The sequence below is a fragment of the Salvia miltiorrhiza genome, chromosome 1, assembly GCF_028751815.1.
Source record: "Salvia miltiorrhiza cultivar Shanhuang (shh) chromosome 1, IMPLAD_Smil_shh, whole genome shotgun sequence".
NCBI classification, from domain to species: domain Eukaryota; kingdom Viridiplantae; phylum Streptophyta; class Magnoliopsida; order Lamiales; family Lamiaceae; genus Salvia; species Salvia miltiorrhiza.
This window is the reverse complement of record NC_080387.1, coordinates 46314567-46326779: the sequence shown is the minus strand read 5'-3', so window position 1 is coordinate 46326779 and position 12213 is coordinate 46314567. Positions and strand designations below refer to the sequence as shown.

Below are 12213 nucleotides of genomic sequence, written 5' to 3'. Positions count from 1 at the left end.
AGCACAGCCTCCCGCGCTTCGCCGGAAAATTATTGATTCTGATTGTTCAGAGAATTAGATCGATTCTATTAAGGAGAAGTGATATTGATGAATGATGACCAAAAAAAATCTGGAGAAGAAGCAAAGCTTCCACGCTCCCCAACACATTGTGGGTAAAGAATTGAGCATCCAAAGCAAACCTCATCGATCTATTCAGCTTACTTTCCATTCAAGAAGAAGCAGATTTGCAAGCCTGCGGCAGCTCCAACCTTCTTCTTTCCTTTTTCAAAATTTCAACTTTTTAAAATAAAATTCAGATTTTCAAATTTAAATTTATTGATAAATAGTACTTCCTCCGTCCACAAAGATCGTGTGTTTATTACTATTTTTCGTCCTTCCACAAAAATTATGTGTTTTCCTTTTTCAATACATCATTTATAGTACTTTAAAATTCATTCACACTCAATATTTATATAATACCCAGCATTTACCATTTACCATTTACTATCTAAAAAATATTTACCTCTTCAAACATAGACTTTGGACTTGATTATCCTAACAACTAGACTGAGACAGCTCATGAGATATTGACTTTCACTTGCGAAGCTAAGCACGGGAACACGCCGTGCCCTGACCCGGATTTCATGGGGAGCTGCGATCGTTTTCTGCTCCAGTTCCAGGAGACTCGCGCCCGGGTCCTTTCGGACCAACAAGTACTCCTACCTAAGGAAGGTTCGACAAAATGGCTTCCCCCTCAGAAAGGTGTTCTCCGTTTAGACGTTGATGTGTCTATTCACGAGAACGGAATTCGCACGGGAGTGGGTCTCATTTTCAGAGATTTTAGAGGTAGACCTATTGCTGCGATGGCGCAAAGGATCGGTCATACGCACACTACTCTCATGGGTGAACTCCATGCCATTCTCTTGGGTGTTGGCTTCAACCTCCATCATGATCTTGGCCCTATGATTGTCTTTACGGACTCCATTCTTGCAGTTCATGTGCTTGAAGATGAGAAGAGAAGTCTCGATGCACTTTGCGAGGATCTGTTTGATGCCTTTGCTCATGCAAAGGAACATTGTGTTTTTGGTTTCCGGCATGTCCGGCGTGAAGCTAATGGCGCTGCCCATAGCCTAGCGAATTTCGCTATTACTACTGATGATGTAACCATTTGGAAGTCAGACTTCCGGAGCTGCCTTTTAGATATTCTTCATCGGGATTTTAATTAAGTTGTTTTTCTCCCCTCAAAAAAAAAAATATATCCTGAAAAAATTACGTTTTCTAAACTAAAATAAATGTGGTCTATAATTATGAAGGTTTAGGTACAATATTCTAGATCATGCAATTCTTATTAAACTCAACTATAAAGTCTACAAGCCTATAATTAGAACCCGGAAAAAATTACGTTTTCTAAACTAAAATAAATGCGGTCTCCTTTATTTTTGAAATTGACTGCACACATAAATTTAATGAGTTTATATGTGGTACTAAGAGGTTCAAATTGACCAATGCCAAATATTATTTTAAGTGAGAATATTTTAGATATATCTCGCTTTCTTACATAAATAATTTGTCAAATAAAATAACAGTATATATGAATAATAATAGCATTGTTATTTCCATTTAATTATTTCTAACAAAATGATGTCACCTCAATTAACACCGGGAACCAGATTTCTCTAATATAACGTGACTATCAAAGTTTGGTCAAATGATCAGAAGCCAACCCGTTTTATTTTAGATTCTACTTTTATCTCAAATATACAAGTTGTTTTTGCCATAAGTATGAATAGTATTAGTCTGACCTTACATATACTATTAATTTGTATATTATTCGCCTATTGAAGTTCGTAAGAGCTAGTTATTAAAGCACTTGTATTTTTTTTTAAATATTTTTTAGATAAAATATGGTTTAAAATAAATGCGGACGGTGGAATTTTTCAAACTCAGATATTAAAAACAAATGCAACAATTTTAAAATGGAAAATATACCATTTGATATCCCAATATTTTTGAAAATTTTCACAATTGCATCTCTACGCAATTAATACACAGATTATCATTGTTGAAAATTTTCCAATTTGGCATATGTGTAATGTTGCAGAATTAAAATTTCGTGATTGTTCAAGCATATGTGGAATTAAAAAATTGATTTGAGAATTTTGTAGTTAGTGGTCTCAATTATCCATGATTAAATCAGTCAAAATTAAAGTTGCATAAAAATAACATTGTTTTTTTCATCACTTGTATGATAGTATTGTCAACAATAATAATAGTGTAGGTAGTAATTTACAATTCACAATAGTATTTACTATATATCTGAATAGTAATTTACAATTCACAATAGTAATTAACTAAGATTTTGGAATATAAAATGGTATTTTCCAACTTAAAAAAGAAAAAAGAAAGGAATTTTGCAGCGGTCAGCGTGTTGAAAATGCCGAAGCCCACCGACACCAAAAACAGTAGTAGAAGGGCTTCTCGCAATCATCACATGCTTATATATCAACCATCCACACATAACAATTAGCACTCAGATTTTCACTCGCAAACGTTTTTTTCTTTTTTATATTTTTCTCCCATAAAAAAGAAGTTGAAAACTCTTGCAGAAATGGAGGATTACAGATCCAAATCATACAGGAACGAGGGATCGATGCAGGCGGAGAACACGTACACCTATTACGGCAACAACAATGGGGCGGACCCCAATTTCAAGCCCAACTCAAACCCTAGCGGGATGCAAGATCTGAGGTGCTACAGCGCGTCGTACGCTTCCTCCTCCGCGCAGAACAACGGCCAGCTGGACATCGTGGTGGCCGGCGGCGGAGAGCAGTGGAAGTTCAAAAAGGGGAAGTCAACGAATTGTGTGGATTCGAGAATCTGGACTCTGACTGATCCGGAGCTGCAGAGGAAGAAGAGGGTTGCTAGCTACAAGGCTTATACAGTTGAGGGGAAAGTCAAGGGATCCTTCAAGAAGAGTTTTAGGTGGATCAAAGACAGGTATACTCTCATGGTCTATGGTTATAGGTGATGTATTTATCTCTCCCCTTCTCCCCCCCTCTCTCTCTCTCTATATATATACGTGTATGTATTTTGTATGCCTAATTTTGGTTCTTGGTGGACTTTGGATTTTGATTCTGGTGATTAACCTCCTGTTTATTACCTCCCTTTTGGGGTGATTTATAGAGAGTGTGAAATGTATGATTGTATCGAGTATGCATAAGTGTGTACGCGCACTGAGATGAATTGAATTGAATGATTCTGAATCAAAATTTTGCTGATCAGAAACTGGCATTCTGTAAAAGTGGTGGATTGATGCTTTCTTTCTTCAACCTGTCCGTAACATCATGTGGTAATTAATCGAGAATTTTTGGATTTTGAATAGATGAATCTTGGTAATTTTGGATGATCATGAATGATTTTATAGGCTACAGAAACCCGAGTTGCTTTAGTTGTGTGATAGATGAATTAAGACCTCATTTCTTATTGAGAATATAGCTTAAGGATCGGTTATCTATGAAGGTGTTGGTATCTTTTTGCCCTCTGTTTATATTATAAGATTGTGATGTTTTTTAATGCAAAGTTAGCTTCTTTTTCAAGTGTATCGTCAGAATTTAGTATAGAAAATATCTAATTTAGTTCTTGGTCCAAGATAGCTTAGTGCTTGAAGTTCTTTATATGTTTGCATTTTCTTGCTTTCTCGTGATCATGAACCCCTTGTCTGTGGAAAAAAATTGAACTTTTATCTTGATCATGCTTTATGATATCAAAAATATGTGTAGATAAGAGCATCCACGTTGGGTTTACATGATAGCTTACTTGATGAGGGGGGCCACATTGTGTAAGGAGGTTGCATTGGGATTACATGATAACCTACATGATTTTTTTAGTTTTGATTTTTATGCTTTTCACTTAAATTTAATTGCTCAAATTTAAATAACACATTTTACTAATAATTAAAATGTCATTAAAATAAAAAACTTAAAAATTACATTAAAAAATTAAAAACATAATTAAAATTACGACAGAATTTTAATTAAAAATATAATTAAAATCGAATTTCTATATATATATTTTTTAAATAGGGTGCGTGTTTGTAAAACACGCGTCGGAAAAACAACGCTATCGGGCATACACGATCTATTGTGTAGCCTTCGTGTAAGGCTTCCTTGCAACGCCTTACACGAGCAACACCTTACACGAGTAGGTGCTATCGTGTAACGCGTCACCAATGCTCTAAGTCATTATTGAATAGGCATGATATTTTGTTTTGGAGTCTTGGAGAAACTACTTCTTCATCCTTCTAAAGGAATATGCTAAACAAGGCCTCCTTTTTTTTTCTTTTTCTATTTTTTAATAATGTGCCATGATGTCATCGAATACAGTAGTACAATATCTATTAGAGATGTGGTATCTATAAATGTTGGTTATAGTCTATGATGCACGGATTCTTCAAAAATTAGCATGTACGGTGAATCGGATTCTTTTAGGGTGCGATTCTCTCGGATTCTCGTTGGATTCGCACCCGATTCGTCACGTGGCATATCTTTTAAAACAATTTATAAAAATAAACCGGATTCGCAAATTCCATAGACGAAATTCACGTATCTCGTGCACGAAAGGCCTACATAAGGTTATTTTGATAATTTTATTTTCAGTTATGACTTATATATTGGACTAATAATATTTGAATCGTTATATTGTTGCTCAATTAACTTATATAATTGAAAATGCTTAACTTTTGGGTAAAATAAAATATAAATTACATTTAATTAATTTAAGAAAATTTAAATTGTATATATTTTATAAGCATTATATATCATAAAATTTTAATAATTAGATGTATCCTTGTCGAATTGCACCCTATAATTTTTAAAAATCTGTATCCCCATACTCGTATCGTCTCGCCCCCACATCCGCACCTCCGTACCTATGCAACATAGGTTATAGTTAAACATGAAATGTAAGTCACAAAGATATCATATGTATGCATGAATGTTGGAATAAATTGGAAAGTGATTGAATGAAATCTCTTTATTGTGTACTGTCTTTTATTGCACCTACTTTGATGACCGCCACGTCATTAACAAAGTCGATTATTTCCTTCCCCAAATTAACACGTTTTGCCCTTTTGTTTGCTAATTCGGTATAAAATTCAGCCGATTGAAAAACCAAAATACAAGAAATTATTATTATTATTATTATTATTATTATTATTATTATTATTATTATTATTATTATGTGCTAAAATAAATATTCTAAAATCATATAACAAGATATGCACAATCTTAATGTAATGATTGTGTGACAAATTGGAGAAAGTAACCCTACTGATGGCTACAATTAGCAACAAATTTATTTGTTTCTCTATGTTGCCAAACCTTCGAATTTTGCTTCACTAAGCCATTATTATATGTTATACTGAGGCCCAAATTGTGTTTTCCTTAGCTCTTAAACGTCTGCAAACAAGTCTATTAAAAAAACTAGATATTTTGCTTTATTAAAGGCATCATAAAAACGCAAAATTTAAAATAAGTGTAGAAGTACTGGGGCCGACAAAAAACAGAGTAAATGTACAATGACTTATTAAATATAGAATTTAATATTTGCCGGCTTATTAAAATGAAAATTGAAGTTTGGCTAAAAAAAAATGAAAATTGAAGTTCGAGGACTTAGTGAAACACAATAAATACACAAGAATTTTGTAACATAAACTCTTAAAATAAAAGTTCTGGTGCTCAATAAATATTTCCTTCCTAAATTACCATATAACTTTTCCATCTAAAAATAACAATAACTTTATTGATCTTTTAAGTGGTAATGATTAAAGAGGTAAAAAAATGTTTCTCTTCTGACAAAAGAAAATAGTTAAAACATTTATGTTTGTCGCAATGTTTACTCGATCAATAAAAGAAAACATCACTTCACTCTCACCATAAATTAGGTTATTTGTTTTTTTTGGAAGGGGTAGTGACTGGCCCAATTATCCAATCTCTTTAATTTTTAATTATTATTTTTTTCTCTTACACATCATTCACAATCTATTCAATCTAGTCGCACTTAGGGGTGAGCATCGGTTCGGTTCGATGCAAAACCGCACCAAATTCTGAAAACCGAAAACCGAACCAAATTTTAAAAACTGAAAATCAAACCGATGCTGAAAATTGGAACCGCGCCGCACCGATAGGTGGTGTCAAACCGAACCGATACATTCTTTTTTGTTTATTCGAAAAAAACGCTATTAAAATCCGTAAAATAATGTTTTAACCCTCAAAATCAAACAATAAAGGAACAAAAGTGAGGATTGGAGTTCTGAGTAGACTTCCTCACTTATAACGCCATGCAGTGAACCAGCAAATCATTTCATTAATTCATTACGTTTTGTTGATATGAATTCCTAACAACTAACAACTACAAAAATACTTCATAAAAGTATGCATATATAATCTAAGTTTAAATCTAAAGCAGATATAAATGAATGATATAGTGTCAATCTAAGTTTAAATATATATATATATATAGGGGTGGGCTACAATGAGAGCACATCTTAAAATAAGAAATAAGAGCGATTTTTAATGTATGAATTTTATGTATAACCGTATGAATTCGCTGTATAAAGGTATGAATTGTGAAAAATAAATTTTTGCTACCTTTGGGATTTGAACTGAGTGAAAAATAAATTTTTGCTACCTTTGGGATTTGAACTGAGGACCATAAATCCATCCAATAGGATTACGAATCAACCGTAGATCTTGATGATCTAAGAGCTGAAAATGATTCTTATTTTATATCTTAATAAATGCTCTTATTTTAGCCCTTCTCATATATATATTATAATATAAATATATAATAAAGTATATATATTTATCGGTTCGGTGCAAAACCGCACCAAAAATTAAAAACCGAACTGAAAATTTTCGGAACCGCACCATACTAAAATGGTGCGGTTCGGTTCAGTTTTGAATTGCGGTTTGGTTTTTACTCACCCCTAGTCACACTCATGTTTTTTATGATTTATCAATGATCACTCCAACCACCCAACTACAATGTTTTATATAATTATTTTCTTATTATTTGTAATTATAATAGTTTTAATTATGTTGAACATAAATTAAAATAAGTAGAAAATGATAAAAATTCAAAAATGACCAAATGATAAAAATTCAAACGTTACAAACTAAGAATAAAAATTACAACAATCCGAATACGAAATTAAAAATATACAATTCATTCTTCAAACAATGAAAATTTACGCATTTAATTACCATGTGGGATGTGGCAATATCTATAATTTAATGTAACATACAAGTCCAATTCAAAAAACAATAAATTTTAATTAATATAAATAATAAATAAATAAGAGAAAAAAATAAGCAATAGTTAAAGAAAATAAAGCAATTAAAAATAATTAAAAAAGGATGAAATGACAATAAAAAGAAGATGATTGGACCGGTCTCTTGTGAAGCATGGGCGGTCTCCTATCTTGTATTTTTCATTTTATTTTCAAATGTTTAGGCATGTGGGCGTCTACCACATGGAGAAAGGCCGCTGCTACACACAGTCTAACGGTGGGCTATTTATATCAATAAGAAACAGAATGGGGTTGTTACAAAATCGTTGGTTCTATATTTTTGGTTTTTACTTGTTTCACAGCGTGTCTCACTGTTTGTGTGTGTATGTTTTATATTTGCAAGCACTCGTAAGTTTTCAACTGTTTTATTTCTTCATTTAAATAGAAGATGAAATGTACAACATTTTAACTAATAGTATGAATCTTGTTAACATACAAAAAAATGAAGCAATACGGACTAAAACCTCAGCTTGCAACTGTCAAAAGGAGCCAAAACTGGACAAAAAGAAGACTTGGCATGCAAATGAGACATTTACAAACTTACAAATTGAATAAAAGAAGAAAGATTTAAGTTAGTTCCCTTATTGAAGAAGGTGCTTCTTCCAAATCCCACTTCTACCTTCCTTTCTTCCTCAGTGAGCTGCAGCTATGGGAGTCCTCGGACTTGGCAATCCCATGTAGGAAACTCTAGGCGAAAGTCGAAGCTTTGGACTAGGCCGGGGCGATGGGATTGGCCCGTAGTTGGCAAGACCTCCATTGGCCACCCTTGGTGAAAGATTCACTTGTTCAAGAGCTCGTGATTGTAGCTCTGCGGGGTACTCCCTCACACACCCGATCCTCGGTCCAGCCCCCGTGCTCCACTTGCACGACATGCGTTTGGCAAAGCTGTACCGCAGCTTATCTTGGTGCTCCGTTGATGGAACATCTTGATCGTGTGTTGTGGCATTACGTTGTTGATCGAGGCTGCTCTCGGATGCGTTTCTTGGAATTGGCTCAGGAGGCCGGTCATCATCAGTCGCGCATCTCTGCACCAACAACACGAAACACCAAAGTTGAGTATACTATCATGTGATGATCATTAGTATTTGGTGAGAAAATGTGATTCCAAGGCATTACCTTCACATCTGCAAGATCGACACAGTGCTCCTCGAGGTAGCTTATGAACTCTCTGAAGTTTTCTTCGGTGGGAAGATAGTGACCACTGTAAGGCCAAATTGCCTGCAAATCATTCATTAGTTTAGATGAAGAAAAGTGGTGGTGTTAGTTTATTTGCAAATTGCAAGTATGTTTACCTCAAGAACACCCCCATGAGCCACCAATCTCCCAGCTGCTGTGATGGCTCCTCCAGCTAAGAAACTGGAGTGCTGGAAAAGGCCCTTCTTCTTCTGGCCGATGTACAGAGTTCTTGTGGTGCTAAGCACAAATATCCATTTTGATCCCTCAATGGTTTCCACTAACACACCACTTGCTTTGTACAGCAGCTTCCCATCTTCAACCACCACCTCGTATGATTCCCTCTCCTTCTGTTTCACCAAGATATATATGCTTCATTAGAATTTGGATACCACCTCATAATCTTATGTCATTTTGAGTGCTGACTTACTGGTCCTAGATATGTGATGCATTGCTTTTGCAGATTGGGCCTCGGGCATTTCTCCAGATTTACTTCCTTCCCATCTCCAACGTCCAACCAGTAGAAGAAAGGCTGAGCACTTTCACTCTTGAACCATACATCATAATATAGATGCAAATTGTGTCCATAACGATGCCGTGGATCAATCTGCACACATAAGTTGAGATAATAACATCACAACCCTATATAACTCTCAAACACCAATTTTGGAGAAACTAAACTCATTCATCTCAAAGACTTACAGCTTCAAGCCAGTGCTGAAGTGCCAGTTTTTGAGCCTTTTCATCCTTAGACAATCCCTTTCCCACCTTGGCTGCTCTGGTCCTCGCCCTAGCCCACCGCGAAACAGCCGTCTCCGGCTTCTCATCGTTGAAGAACGACACAGAGCTCCGTTTCAGAGCTGCAAAGTCCAAGGCCTTCCACCTACACACATCAAGGAAACCACTAGTTAACTCAAATGATAAAAAAAACACATAACATGAGAGGCAAACAGAATGAGTCAACAACACAAACCATAGCTCCTCCACAACAACTGCACAATCAGCAAGGTTTCGCCTAGTCCGGTAGCTCTTGTACACCTTCTGGAGCTTCACCGCGGCTGCATCCAGCTCGCTAACGGGGCGTGGGGAAAACATTATAGCAGGCTCAGGGAGATCAATAGCAGAGGCCAACTTATCACTGTGGCCCTCAGCTGCATCTCCACCTTCTGATTTCATAACCAAGTCCTTGAATGAAAGTGAGGTTTCAAGAATCAGTTTCACAGGCTCACAATTCCTCAACTTTATAGAATTCTTCCTGCTCATGCTGCTCAGCCCTTTTGTTATGGTCATGGCCACAGTTCCTGATTTCCCAAAGCTGTTGGTTCTCAACTTTTTTGCACCCCCAAATTCAACCCCAAAGGCCAAGTTGAAAAGTCTATGGTTCACTGTTTCTTGCCAAGCTGATACAAGTAATGAGAGAGACAATCCCATTAAATTTTTCAGTCCCCCACCTGCAAAAATTGTTGGATAACTACATGTCAACAATAATATCATTCAACCATAATTGAGCACAGTAATTCACTACACACCCAGAAATCAAAACCCCAGTTTTATCTCGCCAAACATCAAATATAATAATAACGTGAGCTAAGACAAGGATCACTCACCAAAAATGGAAGACCCTTGGCTAATCTTGAAGTCCCTTCGGAGTGAGAAGGTATATATGTATGCAAATATCTTCTTGTCTATTTGTGATGTGTGTATGCAATAATGATATCAACCGCCCTCTATATATATGTCTCTAGGAATATTGGATTTGAATATTGGAGTCTACTTGAACCTTCAAATACGAATGAGCACGCGTACAACAAGGGGACTCTAAGGACTAGTTTGAATTCTTTTCCGAGTATCACAAATTGACAGTGAGAAATTTCTGAATAATTTCTTGAAATGGGAATGCAGAAAATGGTGGGTCTAATTCAAAGATTTATACCCACTTTCAAAAACCACGAGGTTTGAGGGATTCAAAGATTGGATTTTTAAGCACTTTGTTTTCTTTGGAGTGGAAAAGCTTTGGCCTTTTTGGTTGCTGAAAACTCCAGCACTCGCAGCGAATATACGGAAAACATTTCAAAGCAGGCTATATATACATATAGATACAATCTGTGTGTGTGTGTGTGTGTTGGGGTATTGTATTGGTCAAAGAAAGTAAGCCTTAGGCTGCTTCCATGAAGAGTCATCCACACACAAAAAAAAAAAAAGTCATTTTGGAGAAAATAAAGTTTTCCTGTTTAAATTATGAGAAAGAGATAATTTAATTTTTTGTTGAGGTTTGGAAAAATAAATGAAGGTCAACCCAGAAATTTGTCGAGTTGGGCATGAGAGTAGTCGTGACTCCAAGATAACGCGCCAACACGAAACAAGGACGTTAAATACGGTTTGGTTTTGTGTTGTGTTGTGTTGGTTTGGGGGCTTTGTCTACCCTAGGCGCCCGCTTACTAGGCGGGGACGTTGATCTTCCGCCACGTGTCCTGCCATAGAAACCAATACTTCCCACTTTTTGATTCTAGTTTTGGTCCATTTTTTATTGTGGTTTTGCAGATGCAAATTTATATTGGCACCCCCTTTTTGACGGAAATGTCTAACTCACGCACCATTTCCCTCTCTTCTTCTTTGTGTGTGTGTGTGTCTCTCTCTCTCTCATCTCTCGTCCCCCTTTCTGTCCCTCTCCTGGCCGCGGCCGCCTCCCTTCTCCGGCGACTCCCGCCGCCTTGTCAGTGCCTACCACTCCTCCTCTCATCTCCCCCTCGACTGGTCGACGGCAGCTGCCACCATCGCCGCTTCTGCATCGACAGCAGCACACCCCAGCCGCCGCCTCCCCTTTTCCAGATCTGGTGCTGCCAAACCACCGTCGCCGCCTCCCTGCCCATTTTCGCCGGCCGCCGTGGCGCGGCAGTGCCCGGCGACGCCTATTAGCCAGCTCCCCCCTTCGCCTCTCCTGCTCTCCAGCAATCATACACCCGATTTCCCCCATTTTCTCTAATTTCTCATTATTCTTTTAATTATTTATGCTTAAAATATATGGATTACTACTGAAAGGAAAATGATTAGTGATTAGGTGTGTGCTTGTGATTTTCTGAATATATATGTATATTGAATGTTTAGAACAACAAAATTTGCAGTTGCAGAGATGTAAAAACAGAAAATGATAAATTGTTGCCTTGAAATAGAAATTTCATAGATTCAAAACAAATACCATGTTGATTGATCTGCTGCTAGAGAGAAAAACTTGATTATTTTGTGAGTATAGTTTTTGCTTTGTAAAATTGCAGAGATGGAGCAGAAGTTAATATATATGATGAGCATATTGCTGAATATATTTGTGGATAAATTAAATGATACTCCTTCCGTCCCAATAATCTTGTCCCACTTTCTTTTTTGGGTTGTCCCAATAATCTTGTTCCATTTCCTTTTTAGGAAAGTTTTAGGAACTAATTAATTTCTAATTAAACACTATCCTAATTAATTCCCCCACTAAACCCTAATTTATCTCTCTCTCTCTCCACACTCTCTTGCCTCCCCTCTTCTCTACCCTTCGCCGCCCCCCCCCCCACCTTCGCCGCCCCTCCCCCCACCCCACCTTCCCCCTCTGTAAATCGGCCTCCCCCTTCCCCCTCTGTTCCGCCGGCACTGGCGCCGGCGCCGCCTCCCCCCCTTCTCTCTCTGTTTCGCCGGCGCCGCCTCCCCTCTTTCCCTCTGTTTCGCCGGCGTCG

General features: G+C 36.9%; 2 protein-coding genes across 2 annotated transcripts; one reads left to right on the top strand and one right to left on the bottom strand.

Moving 5' to 3' along the window:
- The first annotated feature begins 2266 nt into the window (after positions 1 to 2266).
- LOC130986865 (uncharacterized) lies at positions 2267 to 3264 on the top strand. The gene has a single exon (XM_057910396.1). The coding sequence runs from the start codon at positions 2588 to 2590 to the stop codon at positions 3005 to 3007; it is 420 nt and encodes a 139-aa protein (XP_057766379.1). The 5' UTR covers positions 2267 to 2587; the 3' UTR covers positions 3008 to 3264.
- A 4412-nt stretch (positions 3265 to 7676) lies between these two features.
- Positions 7677 to 10699, bottom strand: LOC130986855 (IQ domain-containing protein IQM1-like). Its single transcript, XM_057910392.1, has 7 exons — positions 10108 to 10699; positions 9474 to 9951; positions 9203 to 9383; positions 8931 to 9107; positions 8620 to 8850; positions 8444 to 8545; positions 7677 to 8352 (listed from the first exon to the last, which is right to left on the bottom strand). Exons 2-7 carry the CDS (start codon positions 9929 to 9931, stop codon positions 7960 to 7962), a joined length of 1542 nt encoding a protein of 513 aa, XP_057766375.1. The 5' UTR covers positions 9932 to 9951; positions 10108 to 10699; the 3' UTR covers positions 7677 to 7959.
- Between the last annotated feature and the right edge of the window lie 1514 nt (positions 10700 to 12213).